Below are 24,322 nucleotides of genomic sequence, written 5' to 3' on the forward strand. Positions count from 1 at the left end.
GAATTAACATAGATTTGGGGGTAAAATCAGTGTTTAAGATGTCAACAAATCAAATAGAAAATAATTTAAAAGGAAATTAAAACTGCAGAAAAAGTATTAATTATATACTACTTGAAAACTGGAAATAGAGTGTATAATCGTAATAATGTAAATGATGAATGTTAATCCACCAAAATTATATTATAACTATTTTGGAGGCTGGGAATATGGGAAGGGTTTAATTGTGCAGGCAGAGAAGGTATTGGGAGTTAGAGAAGGTGAAAGTTGAATGAAAGTGTGTTAAATCCTCATTTTCCATAGCAGAAAGGCAAAAAATAAGCTGATTAAATAGAAAAAAAAAGATATTACATAAATACATTGAGGAACATAGCAAAAAACCAACAAAATGTGTTTTAAAGTGTTTGACATTCTTGGTGAGTGTTCAGAGAAGGCAGAAGAGAATACTAGCGATTTTGGCAAGAAGCCCTATTCAGCTTTTGACTCCTTAATAAAGTTAATATATAAATATGATAAAAATACAAAACAAGAAATGAAAAACCACGATTGTGTGCTTTCAGCTCCATAGTATACCTGTTATTTCTTTAGGCATCATTGACCTAAATCCATATGCCTCTGGCAAGGAAAGAGTTAATGACAGGTCTGTAAATTGTCTGATTCCCTGTTCCAGGACATCAGGGCAGTGTTAACCTCAAATAGACCTCCTTAAAAATTTTCTGATGGGATTCGCTAGCTGGAAAATACACAAGGAAATTTTTCTCTAAAAATATTTTATCAGCATATAAGCACTCAATTAAGATCAGTGATAAAAAATAAGCCTGGATTGATTTATGGAATGTAGCTGACCAGACAATGGAAGTTAATCACTTTAACTACCTACTAATTAACAATGTGTAAAAACTAAGAAACCTCAAATCTAAATGAATTCTTTTGACCTAACTTGTACCACCCACATAAAGCTCATCTGAATCCCAACGTGAGAAAGGGTTATAAGGAAGCTATATCTACCTGTTTGATGTCCCTCTAAAGACAGATTCTCCATTTGTGCCTGCCTTTTCAGTAAATCTTGGTGTTGTTAAGTTCTATGATTCATTTGATTCATTTGACCCTTGTTTAATAATTCAAGCTCTGTGGTACTACTGTCTTAGAAGTTCACATAAAGTCAGGAATGCACTAAGCTTGAAGACTCAACAACTGCAGATTTACCACTTTGGGTCAAGAAATGATTTCATTTAAGCCGTATCACCCAAGCCAAAAACTGGGGCTATAGATTGATAATATCTGGCTGTGCCAAGTTTTATCATCTAGTTCTGACTTTGAAATTTACTTGTATTGAACACCTCCTCTGTACAATTATAAAATCCTCTTAGCCTCACTTCTTACTCTAGATATTGATGAAGTGACCAATTCTATGCAGGGTTTGACTTGCTCTCTGATGGTGATGCTTAGAAATGCTGCCATAATGAAACCTGCAGCTTTTTTTTTTTCTCTGTAGAAATCATATCATTACCTGCCACACTAGGTTATTACATTGGAAGTTGCCATGTAACCTAATCCCTGACATTTTCATGTATTTGTAACTTACTCCACTCTGCCCAGAGTAAAGTATTTATAGGTGTTAGCTACCTGGGAAGTTTCAGGGAAACCTAGGGACTTCCAGTGGGTCCTCCCAGATAACATGGCACAGGCCTCCAAGCTTAATATGTGAACTACACTGTTGATAGGAAAGAATTTTCTATAAATTCTTTCCCCACATGACATTCTGGATGCCTTGTCATAATTACTACTATGCAGAGAAGCTTTCTGGCTTTTGTGGCAGGCCCTGGAATGAAAAACCCTCCAAAAACACCCCTCACAAAAGTCACCTTCACAGGGGACATGGATCACTTGGAATGATTGCCCTGATCTCCCTGGTCTAAGCACTCTGAAAGTCTGTTCACCAATTCCTGGCTGCTTGTTGAGCACCCAAATCCATAACAGCCTTATGCTGGAACTCTCCCAAATCTGGCTGGTGAATCTTGTCATACTCACCTCTCCCTTAATTTTGTATGATTTTTTTTTTTTTTTTTTTTTTGCGGTATGCGGGCCTCTCACTGTTGTGGCCTCTCCCATTGCAGAGCACAGGCTCCGGACGTGCAGGCTCAGCGGCCATGGCTCACGGGCCTAGCCGCTCCGCGGCATGTGGGATTTTCCCGGACTGGGGCACGAACCCATGTCCCCTGCATCGGCAGGTGGACTCTCAACCACTGCGCCACCAGGGAAGCCCAATTTTGTATGATTTTTATCATTAAAAAATGTAGTAACCAGCTATTTTGGCTTCGTTGACACCATGCATCAGAAATAAAATATAAGATTCTTGGTGGGTATACTTTACTCTGTCATTTATTTCATCACTTCCCAGTGGCAAATGGCCATGTGAGCTGCACTGGGAGAAGCCCTGGGCATCTTCCAAACCCCATGCCCAGTCAAAAATTATGAAGATTGCAAACATGAGTGTAGGTTGGACCCCTGGACACCATGCAGAGCAACCAAGTAACAAGTTGGGCTCAGCTCATACACAGGCCACCACTCCCAATTCTTATATTAGTTCAGCAGCCTCTCCACATGTTTATAATGTAATAGGATATTTTGGAAATGTAATCCTTACTTGGCCACTCCTACAAGACAACTTGTTCTTTCCTGAAGAATCACAGCAGGATTATATTTACATTTTGAATAGTTACAAGAGCAAAGCAATCTTGAAACAATATGTTTTCAGAGAAGCCCACTGGTCTGAAATTCTTCCCCTGAGAGTTCAGTCATAGCAGACCCCTCCATCCACAACTGTAAAACTCAAGTAGCCAAAAGTTCCTGATCTTTCTGTCTACATTCCTTCTTACAGTTTCCCTCTGCCTAGGTCTCCACTTTCTTGCCCTCTTGGCCCAGTTGGATACAGGATGTGGGTGAGCACCAATTTTCCCTCCATCAACTTGCAGTGAAGAGAGATATGAGCTGATAAAATTCACTTAGAAGGCTAGAGATTTGGACAGACAAGAAATGACAGCATGCTGAAGAAATAGGAGGAAGTGCTGGAGAAGGAAGACTGGATTTAAAAGAATTTGATAACCAATGAGGTATGGGAGAAGATTGAGGATGAGTCTGTATGCGCTTGAGTAATACGTGGAAAGAGTAACTTAGGAAATTAGAAAAGAAAAAGGAAGATGTAGTTATGTAGAGTTAGATTTTTAACTGGCCATGACATTTTAGACAGGATAAGTAAGGCTGTATCCATTCTCTCCCACCAGCCAACCTCCCAGGCTAAACTTTGAAACTCACACCCAAGTCTGGTGCCTGGGAATATTTAAAAACAGATGATGTGACATCTCAGGGAAAAGCATACATAAATGTTCAGGACTGGTTTTTTCAATGAGTTCATCTTGCTAGGAATGAGGGTGTGAGTGTGGACCAAGTTTAGAGTCCCTTGTCTAAGTAAGAGTGACCTGGAGCATTTCTGAGCCTGGGCAAAGTCATGCCTACATTAGCCTCTGGGGGAGGTGAGAAAACAAGTCAATTCACTCACCTTGCATTTCCTTTGAGGGAAACTGAAATTGAAGAGACCAATCCTCTAAGAGCATTTGATGTGCAACTTGCTAAATTATCAACAAAGCAAAAAATTACTTTATTCAGAATATTTCATTTTCAGCAATTTCCATATAACACAATTATAGGTCAGCACTACTCTACTGAAATACAGGCAATTAGAATATCTGAGGTTTCATCTCATATTTAATATAACATCATGGGAAAGCCACTGTGGATGTTCCAGGGACACTTAGTTCAACGTCATCATACCCAGGGTCCCCTTTTTCCACCTGGAGCAGCCAGGGGCTCTCTTCTCCTTTCCCAGGATCAGCCGCCTCTCTAAAGAAGTTCAGAGAAGAGCCTGAAATGGTAAAGAGAAGTTTAATTAGAACTGAGACAAAGGGACAGGACAGTGCCCTGTGGTGGAAGGAAGTCAAGTAAGTGTTGATGACAAAACATCACTGGGGAGCACAACGGGAGGCTCAGACTGTTTCACATTAGTTACAGTAAGGCTATATCAGGGCTATCCTAGCAGGATCCAGTCCGTGTGGGTCTGGGGCTTCAGCTCTTCTGGAAAACTTGGGATCTTAAAATGTCTGTGCCCAACACAGGAGCTCTGTGAAGCCCTGCTTCCTGGCTGACCCCAGCTTCAGGGAGATAACCCATGAATGGTAAGAATCATAACAATGAATTTAAAGTCTTCTACTTGCACAACTGACAGATGTGAATTCACAATGAGAGGGAGACCAGAGACTGGAGAAATCGGAGTTCCTCACTGACAACCCAACTCTGCCCTTAGTTGCCTTGACTTGTGTTTGCAAATGCCCACAAACACTGTCACAGGCTGCATCCACAGCTGGCCCCTCCCCAGGAACCACATGGGCCCTCACATGGAGAAATACTCTTTTCTGGAGAATGAGTATCTTCTCCTGGCCACTGAAATGTCTGGAGCAGATTAGCCCTTAGCTGCCCACAAATTCTGAGTCTGTGATCTACCACCATGGCTTAATTTTAAGGCCACCATATATCATAGACATTGTACATGTTAGTGTAACATATGAACACAGTGCCTCTTTTTTTAATATCTTTATTGAGATATAATTGCTTTACATTGTTGTGTTAGTTGCTGCCGTATAAAAAAGTGAATCAGCTATACGTATACATATACCTTCATATCCCCTCCCTCTTGTGTCTCCCTCCCACCCTCCCTATCCCACCCCTCTAAATGGTCACAAAACACCGAGCTGATCTCCCTGTGCTATGCAGCTGCTTCCCACTAGCTATCTGTTTTACATTTGGTTGTGTATATATGTCCATGCCACTCTCTCACTTCGTCCCAGCTTACCCTTCCCCCTCCCTGTGTCCTCAAGTCCATTCTCCACATCTGCGTCTTTATTCCTGTCCTGCCACTAGATTCTTCAGAACCAATTTTATTTTTAGATTCCATATATATATGTGTTAGCATACGGTATTTGTTTTTCTCTTTCTGACTTACTTCACTCTGTATGACAGACTCTAGGTCCATCCACCTCACTACAAATAACTCAATTTCATTTCTTTTTTTGGCTGAGTAATATTCCATTGTATATGTATGCCACATCTTCTTCTTTTTTTTTTTTGACGTCTTTATTGGAGTATAATTGCTTTACAATGGTGTGTTAGTTTCTGCTTTATAACAAAGTGAATCAGTTATACATATACATATATCCCCATATCTCTTCCCTCCTGCGTCTTCCTCCCCCCGACCCTCCCTATCCCACCCCTCTAGGTGGTCACAAAGCACCGAGCTGATCTCCCTGTGCTATGCGGCTGCTTCTCACTAGCTATCTATTTTACGTTTGGTAGTGTATATATGTCCATACCACTCTCTCACTTTTTCACAGCTTACCCTTCCCCCTCCTCATATCCTCAAGTCCATTCTCTAGTAGGTCTGTGTCTTTATTCCAGTCTTAACCCTAGGTTCTTCATTTTTTTCCTTAGATTCCATATATATGGGTTAGCATATGGTATTTGTCTTTCTCTTTCTGACTTACTTCACTCTGTATGACAGACTCTAGGTCCATCCACCTCACTACAAATAACTAAATTTCACTTCTTTTTTTGGCTGAGTAATATTCCATTGTATATATGTGCCACATCTTTATCCATTCATCTGTCCATGGACACTTAGGTTGCTTCCACGTCCTGGTTATTGTAAATAGTGCTGCAATGAACATTTAGGTACATGAATTTTTTTGAATTATGGTTTTCTCAGGGTATATGGTCAGGAGTGGGATTGCTGGGTCGTATGGTAATTCTATTTTTAGTTTTTTAAGGAACCTCCATACTGTTCTCCATAGTGGCTGTATCAATTTACATTCCCACCAACAGGGCAAGAGGGTTCCCTTTTCTCCACACCCTCTCCAGTATTTATTGTTTGTAGATTTTTTGATGATGGCCATTCTGACCCATGTGAGGTGATACATCATTGTAGTTTTGTTTTGCATTTCTCTAATGATTAGTGATGATGAGCATCCTTTCACGTGTTCATTGGCAATCTGTATATCTTCTTGGGAGAAATGTCTATTTAGGTCTTCTGCCCATTTTGGATTGGGTTGTTTGTTCTTTTGATATTGAGTTGCATGAGCTGCTTGTATATTTTGGAGATTAATCCTTTGTCAGTTGCTTCATTTGCAAATATTTCTCCCACTCTGAGGGTTGTCTTATTGTCTTGCTTATGGTTTCCTTTGCTGTGCAACAGCTTTTAAGTTGCAGTAGGTCCACTTGTTTATTTTATTTCCATTTCCCTAGGAGGTGGGTCAAAAAGGATCTTGCTGTGATTTATGTCATAGAGTGTTCTGCCTATGTTTTCCTCTAAGAGTTTGATAGTGTCTGGCCTTACATTTAGGTCTTTAATCCATTTTGAGTTTACTTTGGTGTATGGCGTTAGGGAGTGTTCTAATTTCATGCTTTTACATGTAGCTGTCCAGTTTTCCCAGCACCACTTATTGAAGAGGCTGCCTTCTCTCCATTGTATATTCTTGCCTCCTTTATCAAAGATAAGGTGACCATATGTGCGTGGGTTTATCTCTGGGATTTCTATCCTGTTTCATTGATGTGTATTTCTGTTTTTGTGCCAGTACCATACTGTCTTGATTACTGTAGCTTTGTAGTATAGTCTGAAGTCTGGGATCCTGATTCCTCTAGCTCCGTTTTTCTTTCCCAAGGTTGCTTTGGCTATTTGGGGTCTTTTGTGTTTCCCTGCAAACTGAGAAATTTTTGTTCTACTTCTGTGAAAAATGCCACTGATATTTGACAGGGATTGCATTGAATCTGTAGATTGCTTTGGGTAGTACAGTCATTTTCACAATGTTGATTCTTCCAATCCAAGAACATGGTATAGCTCTCCATCTATTTCTAATATCTTTACTTTCTTTCATCAGTGTCTTATAGTTTTCTGCATACAGGACTTCTGGCTCCTTAGGTAGGTTTATCGTACGTATTTTATTCTTTTTGTAGCAATGGTAGATGGGAGTGTTTTCTTAATTTCACTTTCAGATTTTTCATCATTAGTGTATAGGAATGCCAGAGATTTCTGTGCATTAATTTTGCATCCTGCTACATTACCAAATTCATTGATTAGCTCTAGTAGTTTTCTGGTAGCATCTTTAGGATTCTCTATGTATAGTATCATGTCATCTGCAAACAGTGACAGCTTCACTAATTCTCTTCCGATTTGGATTCCTTTTGTTTCTTTTTCTTCTATGATTACTGTGGCTAAAATTTCCAAAACAATGTTGAAAAATAGTGGTGAGAGTGGGCAACCTTGTCTTGTTCCTGATATTAGTGGAATGGTTTCAGTTTTTCACTGTTGAGAATGATGTTGGCTGTGGGTTTTTCATATATGGCCTTTATTATGTTGATGTAAGTTCCCTTTATGTCTACTTTCTGGAGAGTTTTTATCATAAACTGGTGTCGAATTTTGTTGAAAGTTTTTTCTGCATCTGTTCAGATGATCATATGGTTTTCATCCTTCAATTTGTTAATATGGTGTATCACATTGATTGATTTGTGTATATTGAAGATTCCTTGCATTCCTGGGATAAACCCCATTTGATCATGGTATAAGATCCTTTTAATGTACTGCTGGATTCTGTTTGCTAGTATTTTGTTAAGGATTTTTACATCTATGTTCATCAGTGATATTGGTCTGGTGTTTTCTTTTTTTGTAACATCTTTGTCTGATTTTGGTATCAGGGTGATGGTGGCCTTGTAGAATGAGTTTGGGACTGTTTCTCCCTCTGCTATATTTTGGGAGAGTTTGAGAAGGATAGGTGTTAGCTCTTCTCTAAATGTTTGATAGAATTCGCCTGTGAAGCCTTCTGGTCTTGGGCTTTTGTTTGTTGGAAGATTTTTAATCACAGTTTCAATTTCAGTGCTTGTGATTGGTCTGTTTATATTTTCTATTTCTTCCTGGTTCAGTCTTGGAAGGTTGTGCATTTCTAAGAATTTGTCCATTTCTTCCAGGTTGTCTATTTTATTGGCATATAGTTGCTTGTAGTAATCCCTCATGATCCTTTGTATTTCTGCAGTGTCAGTTGTTACTTCTCCTTTTTCATTTCTAATTCTATTGATTTGAGTCTTCTCCCTTTTTTTCTTGATGAGTCTGGTTAATGGTTTATCAATTTTGTTTACCTTCTCAAAGAACCAGCTTTTAGTTTTATTGATCTTTGCTATTGTTTCCCTCATTTCTTTTTCATTTATTTCTGATCTGATCTTTATGATTTCTTTCCTTCTGGTAACTTTGGGATTTTTTGTTCTTCTTTCTCTAATTGCTTTAGGTGTAAAGTTAGGTTGTTCATTTGAGATTTTCCTTGTTTCTTGAAGTAGGATTGTACTGCTGTAAACTTCCCTCAAGAGCTGCTTTTGCTGCATCCCATAGGTTTTGGGCTGTCATCTTCATCATCATTTGTTTCTAGGTATTTTTTGATTTTCTCTTTAATTTCTTCAGTGATCTCTTGGTTATTTAGTAGCATATTATTTAACCTCTCTGTGTTTGCATTTTTTACAGTTTTTTTCTTGTAATTGATATCTAGTCTCATAGCGTTGTGGTAGGAAAAGATACTTGATAGGGTTTCAATTTTCTTAAATTTACCAAGGCTTGATTTGTGACCCAAGGTATGAGCTGTCCTGGAGAATGTTCCATGAGCACTTGATAACTGTATTCTGTTGTTTTTGGATGGGTTGTCCTATAAATATCTATTAAGCCCATTTTGTTTAATGTTTCATTTAAAGCTTGTGTTTCCTTATTTATTTTCATTTTGGGTGATTTGTCCATTGGTGAAAGTGGGGTGTTAAAGTCCCCTACTATGATTGTGTTACTGTCATTTCCCCCTTTATGGCTGTTAGCATTTGCCTTTTGTATTGAGGTGCTCCTACGTTGGGTGCGTACATATTTACAATTGTTATATCTTCTTCTTGGATTGATCCCTTGATCATCATGTAGTGTCCTTCTTTGTCTCTTGTAATAGTCTTTATTTTAAAGTCTATTTTGCCTGATATGAGAATTGTTACTCCAGTTTTCTTTTGATTTCCATTTGCATGGAATATCTTTTCCCATCACCTCACTTTCAGTCTGTATGTGTCCCTAGGTCTGAAGTGTGTCTCTTGTAGACAACATATATATGGGTCTTTTTGTATCCATTCAGCCAGTCTATGTCTTTTGGTTGGAGCATTTAATCCATTTACATTTAAGGTAATTGTCAATATGTATGTTCCTATTACCATTTTCTTAATTGTTGTGGGTTTGTTATTGTAGGTCTTTTCCTTCTCTTGTGTTTCCTGCCGAGAGAAGTTCCTTTAGCTGGTTTGGTGGTGCTGAAATCTCTTAGCTTTTGCTTGTCTGTATAGGTTTTAATTTCTCCATTGAATCTGAATGAGGTCCTTGCTGGGTAGAATAATCTTGGTTATAGGTTTTTCCCTTCCTTAACTTTAAATATGTCCTTCTACTCCCTTCTGGCTTGCAGAGTTTCTGCTGAAAGATATGCTGTTAACCTTCTGAACATTCCCTTGTATGTTTTTTGTTGCTTTTCCCTTGCTTTTAATATTTTTTCTTACTATTTAATTTTTGATAGTTTGAGGATTATGTGTCTTGGCATGTTTCTCCTTGGATTTATCCTGTATGGGACTCTCTCCACTTTCTGGACTTGATTGACTATCTCCTTTCCCATATTAGGGAAATTTTCAACTATAATCTCTTCAAATATTTTCTCAGTCTCTTTTTTTTTTCTCTTCTTCTTCTGGGACCCCTATAATTCGAATGTTGGTGTGTTTAATGTTCATCCAGAGGTCTCTGAGACTGTCCTCAATTCTTTTCATTCTTTTTTCTTTATTCTGCTCTGCAGTAGTTATTTCCACTCTTTTATTTTCCAGATCACTTATCTGTTCTTCTGCCTCAGTTATTCTGCTATTGATTCCTTCTAGAGAATTTTTTATTTCATTTATTGTGTTGTTCACCATTGTTCGTTTGCTCTTTAGTTCTTCTAGGTCCTTGCTAAACATTTCTTATATTTCCTCCATTCTATTTCCAAGATTTTGGATCATCTTTACTCTCATTATTCTGAATTATTTTTCAGGTAGACTGCCTATTTCCTCTTCATTTGTTTGGTCTGGTGGGTTTTTAACTTGCTCCTTCATCTGCTGCGTGTTTCTCTGTCTTCTCATTTTGTTTAAGTTACTGTGTCTGGGGTCTCCTTTTCGCTGGCTGCAGGTTCGTGGTTCCCATTGTTTTTGGTGTCTACCTCCAGTGGGTAAGGTTGCTTCAGTGGCTTGTGTAGGTTTCCTGGTGGAGGGGACTGGTGCCTGTGTTCTGGTGGATGAGGCTCAAACTTGTCTTTCTGGTGGGCAGGACCTTGTCTGGTGGTGTGTTTTGGGGTGTCTGTGACCTTATTTTGATTTTAGGCAGCCTCTCTGCTAATGGGTGGGGTTGTGTTCCTGTCTTATTAGTTGTTTGGCATGGGGTGTCCAGCACTGGGGCTTACTGATCATTGCGTGGAGCTGGGTCCTAGCGTTGAGATGGAGATCTCTGGGAGAGCACTCGCCGATTGATATTATGTGGGTCCAGGAGGTCTCTGGTGGAGCTATGTCCTGAACTTGGCTCTCCCACCTCAAGAGGCTCAGGCCTGACACCCACCCGGAGCACCAAGACCCTGTCAGCTACGTGGCATAGACAACCGTGGTAAAAGTCTGACTGGTGTGTTGGATTTTTCTTTGCTGGGTGATTTATCCGAGCCAGGTTCCCTTTGTCAGAAACACAGCAAGCTAAAACGCTGAGACATCCGAGGTTTGCAGCAAAGACAGGGCTTATTCACAAAGCAGCCAAAGAGAAGACAGGAGAACAAATCTCAGATCTGGCTCCCAGAAGACAAGGGGTTGGGGTATTTATGGGATAAAGAATAACACAGCAGGGTTGTCTGAGGAGTGGGAATTGTGGGGAGCACGGGGATCTTGGGGAAAGGTGATTTGGGGAAAAGTTGTGGTAGGTGTGGTAATCACCCGTTCTGCACAGGTGTAACTAAGCTACAGGACTCTAGTTTCAAAACACCACAGTGCATCTTAAATTATCAAAATGCTTCACAAATTCCAGTACTGCAATATCTTTTTTAAAATCTCGAACTACCTTTCATGTATGAGACAGCACGAAGATGTAATCAAAACAGTTGTTCCATTTTTGGATTCAGTAAATATGGTCAATTAATCTATAAGCCTTTTCTTCTTTTTGGCTGCACTGCACCACTTGCAGGATCTTAGTTCGCCTGCAGGGATTGAACCCAGGCCCCAGCAGTGAAAGAGCAGAGTCCTAACCACTGGACCGCCAGGAAATTACCTAATCTATAAGTCTTAATGCAGGCGCATCACTCATAAAGTAATAAATTTAGGTTGAACAATTTGGAGACGTACATCCCAAGAACATAGAGTGATTCCTCCCTCCCAAGTAGTCTGACAGCATTAAAGATGACATATGTTAGTGGTGATCCTATCAAACACATGAACTCATCCAAATTTTGAATCTCCAGGAAGGATGGGCGTTGAGGAGCTCATATTCACCCTTTCCAGGACAGAGACCAAAGATTACAGGAGATCAGCTCACCCCACTCACCTGTCTGAGAGACCCTCACCCCATTCTCCTTCTCTGGGGGCACTTCCCCCTCACTCCTCCGAGAGGCAGGAGGAGCCCCAGGCACTGGCACCTCTTCAGCATCATCATAACCCTCACCAGCGTCATCAGTCTTCTGTTCTGGTGGTTCTAGGGGCAGAAAAGGGGGTCAGATAAAACCACAATAAAAGGGTTGGCCTGGGAAATACCTAAGATCCCTTCTGACCCAAAGTTTCTGAGCTGCGAAATAGAGGCACCAGTCACTCCTTGTTTCAACAGATTTTTTCTAAGGCCATATTTCATTTTGATGTGCCCATAAACCAAAAAAATGACATTCAAAATCTCAATATTTCTTGTTTAAAACTACATATCTCAAAGCAACTTTACACCAATGAGCATTACTAAAATATTCCAACAAATTATGCTTTCCAGATATTAATTTTTAAAACAATGTGTGCCTGTTGTGACCAAATGAGTGTGATTCTGGACACAGAGAGCCCAGCCCCAACCTGAGACATTGCAGATCAGCCAGGGAAGGGGGAAGATGGGCCCCATCTGGACTCAAGGGATCCCTCTAGTCCCAGTCAAAGGAAGACTGTTCCCTTTGCATCTCATTTCTATAAGGGAAATTCTCCCTAACCCTCAATACCCAGCTGAGGCAGGTCCACCTCTACTACCTGGAGTGGACTTGTAGTCACTATTGTCCTCGCCATCCCCAGTGTCATATGGCAGTTTGGTCAAAGAGTCATCTGACAGAAACCCTAATGTGGAGAAAACCATCACACAAAAAACAGAACGACCCTCCCCACACCCATGGGACCTGTGTGAGCCTGAGAAGAAATGCAGGGACAGGCTTGACTTCTGCAGTTTAGAGGGAGGCTGGAAACTCACAGGGGCTCTGGAGCGGCCAGCCTGCCGCCTTTGGAGGGGCTGCCTCTGTGAGCCTGGAGCAGATGTGGGGTCTGTGGATGCTGAGAATATGGCTCACAGCCAGTGGGGGGCTGACAACCAGAGGTCCCAGGAGGACAAGGCAGAGGTACCCACCTGGCCTGCCCAGAAGATCTTCCTTCGGTGTCACAAGGTAATCAAGCTCCTCATACATGGCCTCAGCAAGAGCATCTTCAAAACCGGATACGGCTGAGAAAACCACCAGCAGGTCAGAGATTGCCACCTTAGATACCAGGAGCCCCCAAGCTAACCCTTCATTTCCCCGATGCTCACATGTGGAAAAGCCCTCAGGGCTGCCAGGACCTCTGTAGAGTCTCCCACCCCAGGTACCACGTCTGCACCTTCTGCCTTTGTCTGACTCTGAGTCCGCAGCTCAGCCCCAGCTCTTTCTGGTCTCACAGAAGAGGCCATGACTTATGAGTGTTCACACCTCAGTCCTAAGAACCTCTGTGTATTCAGCCTTTAGAGTTTAACATGAAGCAGATGGAGTTCTGCAGACTAAAGGGGGAAAGAACAAAGACCTGGCCCAAGTTTCCCCTCCTCCCACCTGGCCCCATTTCCTGCCTCCACGCACTTTCCATGGTACCCAGTACCCCCTGCAGCCCACCTCTGCGCTCTGCTCTCCATCTGAGCAGCTGAGTCACCAGGATGATGAGGACCAGGAAGAGAAGGGCCCCCAAGATGAGGCAGAGGATCCCAGGCAGGGAGAAGATGCCAGGGATAGGATATGAGCCTGGTCGGGTCCCTAAGGATAACAAGGCAAGAGGGTTTGGAGAAGGTCATGGGTACAGAGAAACTCCCTATGCCAACATTTCCAGGGAGCACTGGACAGTAAAGTCCCAGCCTGAGACACAACTGGACTGACAATGACTGGGCTCCCCTAGGTCTTGCCCTGGGATAATTCAACACCACTCCAGCCAGTGTGGCCCAAGGGAGAGCTGGGGATTAGTAAGGAGCTTCCCTGCTGAGGACCCAGCCTCTGAGTACCCAGCTTACAATTGCATCCCTTCCCCTTGGGCTTTATGAGACCAGAGCATCAAACAAGTCCTGGGACTGGCACCTAGGGAAGGTAGGAAACACTCAACACTCAAGGGCAGGTAGGAAAAGGTTAGATTCTGCAACACAAGAACCAGCGTCCCTTGGGCCTCGGGCATGAGAACTTTCTGGCACCGTGAACCAAGGCACGGGATGTTTTCCGAGGAAAATGCTCTGGTTCCTCCCTACCAGCCAGTGGCTTCTCAGGATCTTTCCTCTCCTGAGTTGGCTAATTCTGCCAGAGAGTCCACAGAACAGGTCCCAAGCCTCTGAATATTCTCCCCTACCCAGGGATTGTAGCACAGTACCTGCTGTAGTGGGGGGCAATGTTGTTCTTCCACCTAAAGAGAAAAACAGGAGTTTGGAGCACAGGAATTGGCAAGAATGTATGGGAGCCCATTTCTCCCTCCTGAGCCCTGAAATCACCGCTCAGTCACCACAGCATCAGTGTTGAATCTTCCCAGCTCCCCCTTCCTAGGTCATAGCTACAGTACCTGGATGCTATCTGAATACAAAAACTCCACAGCGGGCTTCCCTGGTGGCACAGTGGTTGAGAGTCTGCCTGCTAATGCAGGGGACACGGGTTCGAGCCCTGGTCTGGGAGGATCCCACATGCCGCGGAGCAACTAGGCCCGTGAGCCACAACTACTGAGCCTGCGCGTCTGGAGCCTGTGCTCCGCAACAAGAGAGGCCACGACACTGAGAGGCCCGCGCACCGCGATGAAGAGTGGCCCCCGCTTGCCACAACTAGAGAAGGCCCTCGCACAGAAACGAAGACCCAACACAGCCAAAAATAAATAAATTAGTTAATAAACTCCTACCCCCAACATCTAAAAAATTAAAAACAAAAAACAAAAAACAAAAACTCCCCAGCACACCGCAGCCCAGCGCACTGCTCCAGCACTGCCCCAGCTCAAGCAGCGTGGAAGCCAAGCCCCTCCACTGACCAGAGCACCTCACTCCAGCATCCTCCTCGTGCTTGCAGTCGTTCTGCCCCCAGGGCTCCGCAGCACAGTCCCACAAGGAGGACTCCCGGCCCCCGCACTGCACCTCGTCCAGCCAGATGCTCCCATTTCCAGGGCCAAATGCTGCACCCCGCACGGCTTCCAGGGCATGGCCACAGCCCAGCTGCTGACACACCACCTCGGCCTCTGCCAGGCTCCAGGAGTCATCACACACTGTGCCCCAGGAGCCGCTGTGCCAGACCTCCACCCGCCCTGAGCACACGGTGTCTCCTCCCCTGAGCTGGAGCTTCTCTTTGTCTGAAAAGACAGCAGCCCCTCCTGTTACTGCCCCTGGTGGGAAGGAAGGAGCCCCTGGGAGCCACAGGGGATGAGGGAGGGGCTGACGTACCTGTGCAGGGGGCAGCAGTTGGACAGCTCTTAGGTCTCCTTCCTGCAGAAGCAAACAATGGGAAGTGCTGGATCAGGGACAGCTGGGGGTGGTCTTGTCCCCACACAAAATTGTCTAAGGTCCTTGCCTCAGTCCAAATGACAAGTGAAAACACATGCTTCATAATCTAATGGGATGAGGCATTCACTGGATCTTATCACCAGCTGAAGTAACTTTACGTTTTTACCTGTTTATCACTCTCCACATCCCACAACAAATACATACACAGACATCCACACACACACAAGCACACTCCTGAATGAAAGCTCCACTAGAGGAAAGACCTTGCATATATTACTCATTTTTTGGCTATTAAGACAGTGCCTTGCACATTGTATGCATTCATTCAGCAAGGATGTATGGAGAACTTTCTCTGAATACTAAGATAAGGGCTTGATATTTAATGAGTGAATGAATAGATGAAATACAATTGTTTTGAATTCTTGCTAATAAGTAAAACAATAAAGGATATACAAATTAAAATTAATGATTTACAGTAATAGAGAAGAGATATTTTAAAAATAATAAGTCCAGAATCACAGAAGTAATTTGTATTCAATATTACATTTATACTTTTAAAAATGAAATTATATAACAGATTCTAAACTTTTCTTATCCATTTTTCAGTATGACATATGGACAAGCAAAGAGATTACTATAAGAAGAGGACATTTTTTTTAAAGGAATAGAACAAGTAGAATTTAGAGAAAGATAGATAAGTAGAAAAACAGCTGGGTAGTAAGTGTCCAGGAGACACAAATAAATATACTGAGAAAAAACTATATTAAGAGGACGCAGAGATAAAAACCACAGAACCAAAAAAAAAAAAAGCACATAAAAGTATTGAAGACAAAGAAAATAGACATACACGCCAAGACACATATTAATCAAACTATCAAAAATTAAATACAAAGAAAAAATATTAAAAGCAGCAGAGGAAAAGCAACAAATAACATACAAGGGAATCCCCAGAAGGTTAACAGCTGATCTTTCAGCAGAAACTCTGCAAGCCAGAAGGGAGTGGCAGGACATATTTAAAGTGATAAAAGGGAAAAACATACAACCAAGATTACTCTACCCAGCAAGGATCTCATTCAGATTCGACAGAGAAATTAAAAGCTTTACAGATAAGCAAAAGCTAACAGAATTCAGCACCACCAAACCAGCTTTACAACAAATGCTAAAGGAACTTCTCTGGGCAGCAAACACAAGAGAAGGAAAAGACCTACAATAACAAACTCACAACAATTTAGTGTAACACACTGTGTGTGTTAATATATATATATATATACCCTTTGATCTAATAATATCAACATTGGGAGTAATCCTAAGTAATAAACTCAGCAATATATAGAGATGCATGTACAAAATGCTTACCGCAAAATTGTTTGTTGAGGGGAATAATTTTAAAACAATTGAACTACCAGTAAACAGGCAAATGGTAATATGAACTGGAGTACCAACCTCTCATAATGAAATATTATGCCATTGTTTTACAAAAGAGTTAGAGCTACCTGAAGGAATATCCATGATATATTATTAAGTGATAAGAAACAAATTTAACGATAATGTGTATGGTAGAATCCCAATCTTGTAAAAATAAATAACACTACACCATCAACATCAACTCTTTTATGGGTATATGTGTTTGGATATAAATATGATAATGGAGGAATTTGAAAAATAACATATATCAGTCCATTAATCTTGTTTACATCAGGAGGATAAGAATAGACAAGAGGTCATGGGATGTGATTCATTTATCTTTTTACTTTTTTTTTTTTTTTTTTTTTTTTTTTTTGCGGTACGCGGGCCTCTCACTGTTGTGGCCTCTCCCGCCGCGGAGCACAGGCTCCGGACACGCAGGCCCAGAAGCCATGGCTCACGGGCCCAGCCGCTCCGCGGCACGTGGGATCCTCTCGGACCGGGGCACGAACCCGAGTCCCCCGCATCGGCAGGCGGACTCCCAACCACTGCGCCACCAGGGAAGCCCTCTTTTTACATTTTATATGTCTTCTCTGTTTACAGTAAATAAGTAATGTCTCTGTAATGTAGATGAAAGAGAAAGGAACTGGTCTTTCTTTAGGCATAAAACAAACCAGTGGAAAGGACACAAATTCCCTAGTGCCAAGCATGCTACAAGTCCAGCAGTAGCAAATGTGGCTGATTCAGGGAAGAGACACAGAGACAGGCAACAGGAGACATAAGGGAAGGAGGGCTGGCCTTCCTTTGGGCCTCCAGTGTTCTTTGACCTGGTAGTATTGTTCTTTCCCTGGGGTATCATCACAGGGGTGAGATTCCCCTACACTGCTCGTACTGAGGGTGAACCCAAACATGCCTCCCTGAAATCTCCATCCGTCATCAGTGTCCTGCCCCCTGGAGCAGCTCTGGTGAATCTCCTCCCTCTTCCACGGGAAAGTCCTTCAAACTCTGAGGTCAACAATTAGGCTGCATCTACTCTGGCATTCCTGCTAATTAGCCTGATTGTAGACTCCCTGTGACATGGTTTCCAGTTGTTTTTGCACTTGGAACACATGCACATAATCTCTGTGGTATTTTCCACATAAACTGCTGTCAGCACAGATTTCTTTACTTTTCCCTTTGAAACAGTATTGGAACATGTGGATTAAATAATCTTGATCCAAAATTCATTTTGTAGACTCAGCTTAAACTCATCACTTAGATCTGAAAATACAAAATCTCACTAACAATGACCTACAAGGTTGGCACCGACACACAGAAACAGACAGTAAGTCACCTGCACACGAGATATAGGCTTCCTCCTTTGGAGAGCATGAACTATATTTCCAAGGTTCAGAAGGACATTGCCAGAGAGAGGTATCAGTTTTCCGACAGTGGATTTCATCTACCCACCGGGGTCTAGAACCTTCCCTAAGAGCAACAGAAGAGTTGAGAGTTCCACTGTCCCCACAGCCAAGCTGACTGCAGATGATGGACAAGGTGATGTCTCCCATGGGGCTGCGGCAGACACTGCCCCAGGTCCCGTTGTAGAAAACTTCCAGCCACCCAGCACACTCCTGGTCCTCGCTCACCATCCTGAGGGCCAGGAACTCTAAAATTGAAAGGGAGGAAACAGAACACAGTAAGCACCCTACTCAGTGCTCTGGGTTTTCCTCTCTTCCAGAAATAGTGACCACTCATCCCTGACCCAGCTGAGGAAATACCCACCAGGTGACACGACTGAAATCTTTCTCCTTTTTTGTCTATTTGTGTCTGTCTTTCTATTTCTACCAAAATGATGTAGTGGATATGAACAGAGAGGAAAACCAACCTGGGCACCTGCAGCAGTGGGGAGGTGAATCCTGCTTCCTGAAAAAAACCTCTAAGACAGTATGTGAAAGGGACGTGGGCAGTGAGGTGATAGAATAATGGACCCCAGAGAAGTCCACATCCTAATCTCTGAAACCTGTGAATACCTTATATTTCAAAAGGGACTTTATAGAAATTATTAAGACTAGGACCTTGGGATGGTGAGATTAACCTGCAATATTATGAATTAACAAAGTAAATCCAATCTAATCACATCCTAAGACCCACTATCCGTAAAACTGGAATACTCTTCCTGACTGGATAGAAGGAGATGAGACATGGAAGAATGGTCAGAAGAGGGAATGCTGTCTGTAGAATAAGGGAGCTCCAAGCCAAGGAACGCAGGCCACCATTAGAAATTAGAAAAGGCTGGGGAAAAGGAGTCCTCCCCAGAGCCTCCAGGAAGAATGCAGCCCTGTGGACACCTGGATGTTAGCCCTCTGAGACCCTTGTCAGACTTCTAACATACAGAATTGTAAAATAATAAATTCGTGTTTTTTAAACTACTCAATATGTGGTTTCATTACAATAGCAACAGGATCTCGAGATTTTACTACCAAAGGTAACGGAAGAGTGAGCCCTGCTTTCAAGTGGAAACTGTAAGAAACAGCTCTGCCAGGAGCTATTGCTGAGAAGAAAGGACCAGAACCTCAGCAGCTGCAGGAGGAAGTGAAAGCACCTCATCTTCACGTCTGCTGGAAGGACGGGCTCCGTGGGAGGAAGTTCCTTCTCTGGCCCTTTCAGGAACTCTTCCTCAGGGCTCAGACCCCCGTCCTCCAGGGTCCCCACCCCCTCCTCCAGCCTGGGGACAATGTGCAGCGCAGACCTGAGCAGATGACTCCCGCGTCCTCCTTGTGTCTGCAGTTGTGCCGCCCCCAGCCCCGGGAAGGACACCTCCACACATGGGACTCCTTTCCTGTGCAGTTCAGGTCGTCCAGCCAGATGGGCCCTGATCCCGCCCCGAAGCGAGCCGACACCGTGGCGTTGAGGGCTTCTCCACAGCCCAGCTGCCTGCACACCACGTGGGCATCGTCCAGGTCCCAGCCGTCATCACAGACGGTGCCCCAGGAGCCCTGGTGAAAGATCTCCACTCTCCCGGCGCAGTGACCATGCCCGTCCACCAGGCGGAGCTGTGTGCTGTCTGAGGAGAGAGGAATGGGACAATGGGGCATTGACACAGGGACTGAGAAGGATCTTCTGGTCTAGTGGGACCCCTCACCTGAGCAGTTGGCAGCAGCGCTCTCCTCTGAGGCTTCAAAGCCAGCTAGTTCAGGCACGGAGTCGTTGCACTGGGGCAGCACCTGGCTCTGGTTTCCTGCAGAAACAGTAATGATCAGAGGGTTGGTTGGGTTGGTGGTTTTTAAACATATCCACAGAATCTCTGATGTTGCCTCCACTGAGAAGTGAGGTCTATGCCTCCTTCCTTTGAATATCTGCTGACCTTCGTGAGTCCCTAGAAAGCAAGAGAAGGAAGTAAAGGTAGCATTGCTTGACTTTCAGCACTAGGTCTGAAAAGTCACGCAGCCTCCTGTGAAATCATAGGCAAGTCTACCCTCTTGAGACTCTCGTCCTACAGAGACTGTCATGTGCTGGTCTCTGGTCACTCAGTTCAACCCAGCTGAACTTCCACCTTGCCAGGCTTGTTCATGAACCATCCTGGATCCCCAACTCAGTTGGATCCTCAGATGACTTCAGCCCCAGCTGATATCTGACTGCAACCTGATGAGACCCCAAGACAGAACTGCCAATCTGAGCACTTCCCAAATTCCAGCAAATCACGGGCAAAAATAAAAAGGAGTTTTAAGGGAAATTTTGTTATGTAGCAATAGTAACCAAACACTTATACTCACCATATTACTAAGTATTTACTGAAGACAAATGAAGTGTTTGTCTTCAAAAGGACTTGTATATGCGTATACATAGCATCTGTATCCATAAGGGCTCAAATTTGGGATGCCACCTAAAACATGTGACATTGCTTTTGGAACAAAGTAAGAGGCAGAAGCTAAAAGTGGGAGAGGAGCTTATTAGCAGAAGCCTAATGAGCTTGGGCAATGCTGTCAATGAGGACTTAAAGCAAGTGAGGAAAATGTGATTGGGAGCTGGAGAAAAAATACACAGTAATCTGTGTTATGCAAACTAAAACGGTTGTTTTAAGTGACTAGATTTTGAAATAATTTGTTATGCAGCGGCAGTAACCAGAAACCACCTTCTATCAGCCTCAGTAACTGATAGAGCAAACCGGCAAAACCAGTCAGTAAATATTTTGAATATTTGAATGGTATCACTTAACAAACATGCATCTCAAAACCACAGAACAGGGCTTCCCTGGTGACGCAGTGGTTGGGAGTTCACCTGCCGGTGCAGGGGACGTGGGTTCGTGCCCCGGTCCGGGAGGATCCCGCATGCCGCGGAGGGGCTGGGCCCTTGAGCCATGACCGCTGAGCCTGTGCGTCCGGAGCCTGTGCTCCGCAACGGGAGAGGCCACAGCGGTGAGACGCCCGCGTACCGCAAAAAAAAAAAACAAACCACAGAACACACCTTATTCCGAGGGCTGATGGGTCGTTTACCAAGGCTGATCATGTTATACAAAAATGAGATCCAAAAGTTTTCAAAGGGCTAAAATCATTAAAAATATGGTATTTTACTGAAGTAGAATTAAGCTAAAAACAAAAGACAAATAGTAAACCATCTGTAGTGAGGTATAACTTTCATGCAATAAAATACCCTTATTTTGAGTATGTTTTCATAAGTTTTGACGATTGTTTGTGTCAGTGTATCCACTACCACAATTAAAATTCAGAATATATAAGATTACCCAAAAGTTCCTATATGCTTTTTGCAACCAATAAAAGCCCCACAACCCCAGCCCCAGGCAAATACTGATCTGTCTTCTATAACAATAGATTAGTTGTGTTTTTCTAGAATTTAATAAAATCATATAAAATATAATCCTTTTTACATGGCTTCTTTCACTCAGCATGCTTTGAGATTTATCTGTGTAGTTGGATTTATGAGTAGTTTATTCTTTCTATTGTTAAAGGCTTACAGTGTATGAATATGCCATAATTTGTTTTCCATTCTTTTGCTAAAGAAAATTGGAGTAGTTTATAATTTTTGCTCTTTTAAGTAAAGATGCTATGACTTGTCTTGCCTAAATTTTTTGTGGACAAATCTTTTCATTCCTCTTGGGTAACAGAAATTTTGGGTAACATGGTAAGTGTATGTCTACCTTTAAAAACTTGATTTTTCCAGAATAGTTGTCTTCTTTCACATTACTATCAGCAGTGTATGAGGGTTCTAGTAAATCAATATACTTCCCCAGAACTTGGAATTGTCAGTCTCTTTAACTCTAGCCATTCTAGCTTGTGAATTTATATCTCCTTATACTTTAATTTGAATTTCCTTAATAACTAATGATATTGAGTATCTTTTCATTTACTTATTGGCCATTTGTATATCATCTTTGGGGAACTGTCTTTCTTAATCTTTTGCCCATGTTTAAACTGGGTATTTCTTTTCTTATTTTTCTGTTATAAATTCTTATCTTATTCTGGATACAAGTCCTTTGTTAGATATACAGATTGCAATTAATTTCTCCCTATCAGTTGAGTACCTTTTCATTTGCTTAACGTTTTCTTTCAAAAAGCAAATGTTTTAATTTTGATGAAAATCACTTCTCACTTTTTTAATGGTTAATGGCTTATGTGCCTTAGGAAATGTTTGCCTACTCCAGGGTCATGATAATTTTTCTTAGTTTTCTTCTTCAAGTTTTATAATTAAATTTTACATGAGACTGATCATTTATTTGAGATATTTTGATGGATTGAGGGGTTTTCTGCAGGGTGAGGATGGGGGGAATGGGGCTTATGGTGTGAAGTAAGGATTGTGGTTCATTTTTTTCCCATGCAGATATTCAGTTAGCCAATCATTTTTTGAAGAGATTATATTTTCCTTTGAAATATCTTTATGCCTTTGTAGAAAATCAACTTATTATACATAGGTTTGGATCTATTACTGAACTTTATTACGTTCCATTGATCTATTTATCTATCCTTATTCAATGTCCACGTTACTTTGGATACTTTGTAGGAAACTTGAAGTTAGGTTACTTCCATTTTTGTCCTTCTTTTTCAAAACTGTTTTGTCCATTCCAGTTCCTTTCCATTTAAATATATAATTTATAATTGGCTTAGAAATTTCCATAAAAATATTGCTGATATTTTGATTAGGATTAAATTGATTGTGTAGATCAAGTGAGGAGAATTGACAACTCTATTGAGTTTTCTAATCCATTAACATGGTATATATATATATATTTTTTTTTTTAGATGTTCTGTGACTTTCAAAGTAAAGGCCTTGAAATATTTTGTTTAGTTTCTTCCTACATATTTAACAGTCTTGACACTATAATAATGGAATTTTTCCAATTTTTCCCTAGTTTTTGCTAGTAAAGAAATATCACTTATATTTGGTTATACCTCATTGATCATTAGAAAGACAATCTGCATACCTGGACAAACCATATGTAAGTAAGTCATCAATCTGCAACCCTAAACAACGTGAACAAGCCGGTCCTGGATGTTACCAGTAGAGTTTCAAATTTTAAACAGCACATTATAATCATTTAGTTATTCCACTTTATTCAATATTTTTTCTGCTACTTTTATGATTCTTTCTTTGTCTTTGATTTTTACGTTTAATTATAGTGTTTCTGGGAGAAGGTCTTTTTGCATTCAGATCATAAGGTGATCTATTAGCTTCATCAATGTTAATTTTCAAGCCTCTCCCCAAGTTTGAAAAGTTCACAGCTATTATTCATTTAAATAAACCTTCTCTCAGCATCTCCTTCTCTTCTCATAGAACCCTAATTACTCTAATATTTGTGTGTTAGATGGAGACCCATAGATGACATAGGATATCCTTGTTCCTTTTTACTTATTCCTTTGGTTCTCCACTGACTGATTATTTCAAAGATTGGATCCAGTAGTCACTGAATCTATCTTGAATTTGATCTACTCTATTAGAGATGCTCTCTATTGCATATTTTTTTCATTTCATTTATTAAATTCTTCAGCAGCAGAACTTCTGTTTGGTTCTTTTTATAACTTCTCTTTGTTAAATTTCTCATTTTGTTCATCTATTGTTTTCTTGATTTCATCGAGTCGTCTTTCTGTGTTTTCTTGTACCTCATTCAGTTTCCTCAGAACAGCTATGTTGGATCCTTTATAAGCTAGATCACAAAATTCCACATCATCAACATGTGTCTTTGTCAGTTTTGGAAGGTTATTTTGACCCTTTGGTGATGACTACTTTCCTTGATTCTTCAAGTTCCTCACAATTTTGCGTTGCTGCTTTTGCTTTAGATGTAACAGACACCGCATCAAATCTTTACTAATTACATTCAGGTGGTATATACTCTTCTCGGACCTTGTATAGACTCACTTGCTCCACATTTCTTGCTCCTTCTTGCAGCAGAAATCTTAAGCTTTTATGTCTCCTCTGGTTCTTACAACTCACCAGGCTGCTGGAAACCACTCTTCTGTTTTGCAGCATGTTGTGCTACAGCTCAAGTCTGTGGTTACCTCCTTGCCCACAGACCCTAGTCTGTTTTTTTGAGATCACTCCATTTACTGGAGCTTGCTTTCACCTCCACACTTGGGAACACACAAAAGCAGCTGTCAGGAGAGTGGCAGTACGTGTGAGTTAAGTACTCGGGGAATTGGAGGTGCCCACAGGCCCAGGGAGGGAGATCTTTGGGTGACATTCTCCCAGAGGATTATGGATGGGCTTCCTGCTGAAGCTCTGAGCACAGTCAGCATGAATTGCATCCCTTTTACGCCCTTTGACATTCTTTTTTTTTTATTAGTTTCTGCTTTATAACAAAGTGAATCAGTCATACATATACATCTGTTCCCACATCCC

General features: G+C 41.8%; 1 protein-coding gene across 1 annotated transcript in view; it reads right to left on the reverse strand.

Annotated features, from left to right (window-relative positions):
* Nucleotides 1-3,627: 3,627 nt before the first annotated feature.
* The window catches only part of LOC309811854 (antigen WC1.1-like), a 60,652-nt gene continuing 39,957 nt past the window's right edge, over nucleotides 3,628-24,322 (reverse strand). Inside the window, exons 5-14 of the mRNA XM_082635103.1 lie at nucleotides 19,617-19,712; nucleotides 19,224-19,538; nucleotides 17,826-18,140; nucleotides 15,029-15,070; nucleotides 14,623-14,937; nucleotides 13,984-14,016; nucleotides 13,248-13,385; nucleotides 12,737-12,829; nucleotides 11,696-11,842; nucleotides 3,628-3,919 (exon numbers count right to left, since the gene is read on the reverse strand). Coding sequence (XP_082491229.1) covers nucleotides 3,774-3,919; nucleotides 11,696-11,842; nucleotides 12,737-12,829; nucleotides 13,248-13,385; nucleotides 13,984-14,016; nucleotides 14,623-14,937; nucleotides 15,029-15,070; nucleotides 17,826-18,140; nucleotides 19,224-19,538; nucleotides 19,617-19,712 — 1,640 coding nt within the window. The 3' untranslated portion in view covers nucleotides 3,628-3,773. The remainder of the gene's footprint in view (nucleotides 3,920-11,695; nucleotides 11,843-12,736; nucleotides 12,830-13,247; nucleotides 13,386-13,983; nucleotides 14,017-14,622; nucleotides 14,938-15,028; nucleotides 15,071-17,825; nucleotides 18,141-19,223; nucleotides 19,539-19,616; nucleotides 19,713-24,322) is intronic.

This window comes from Mesoplodon mirus (genome assembly GCF_964341445.2).
Source record: "Mesoplodon mirus genome assembly, chromosome: 11".
Lineage (NCBI taxonomy): Eukaryota > Metazoa > Chordata > Mammalia > Artiodactyla > Ziphiidae > Mesoplodon > Mesoplodon mirus.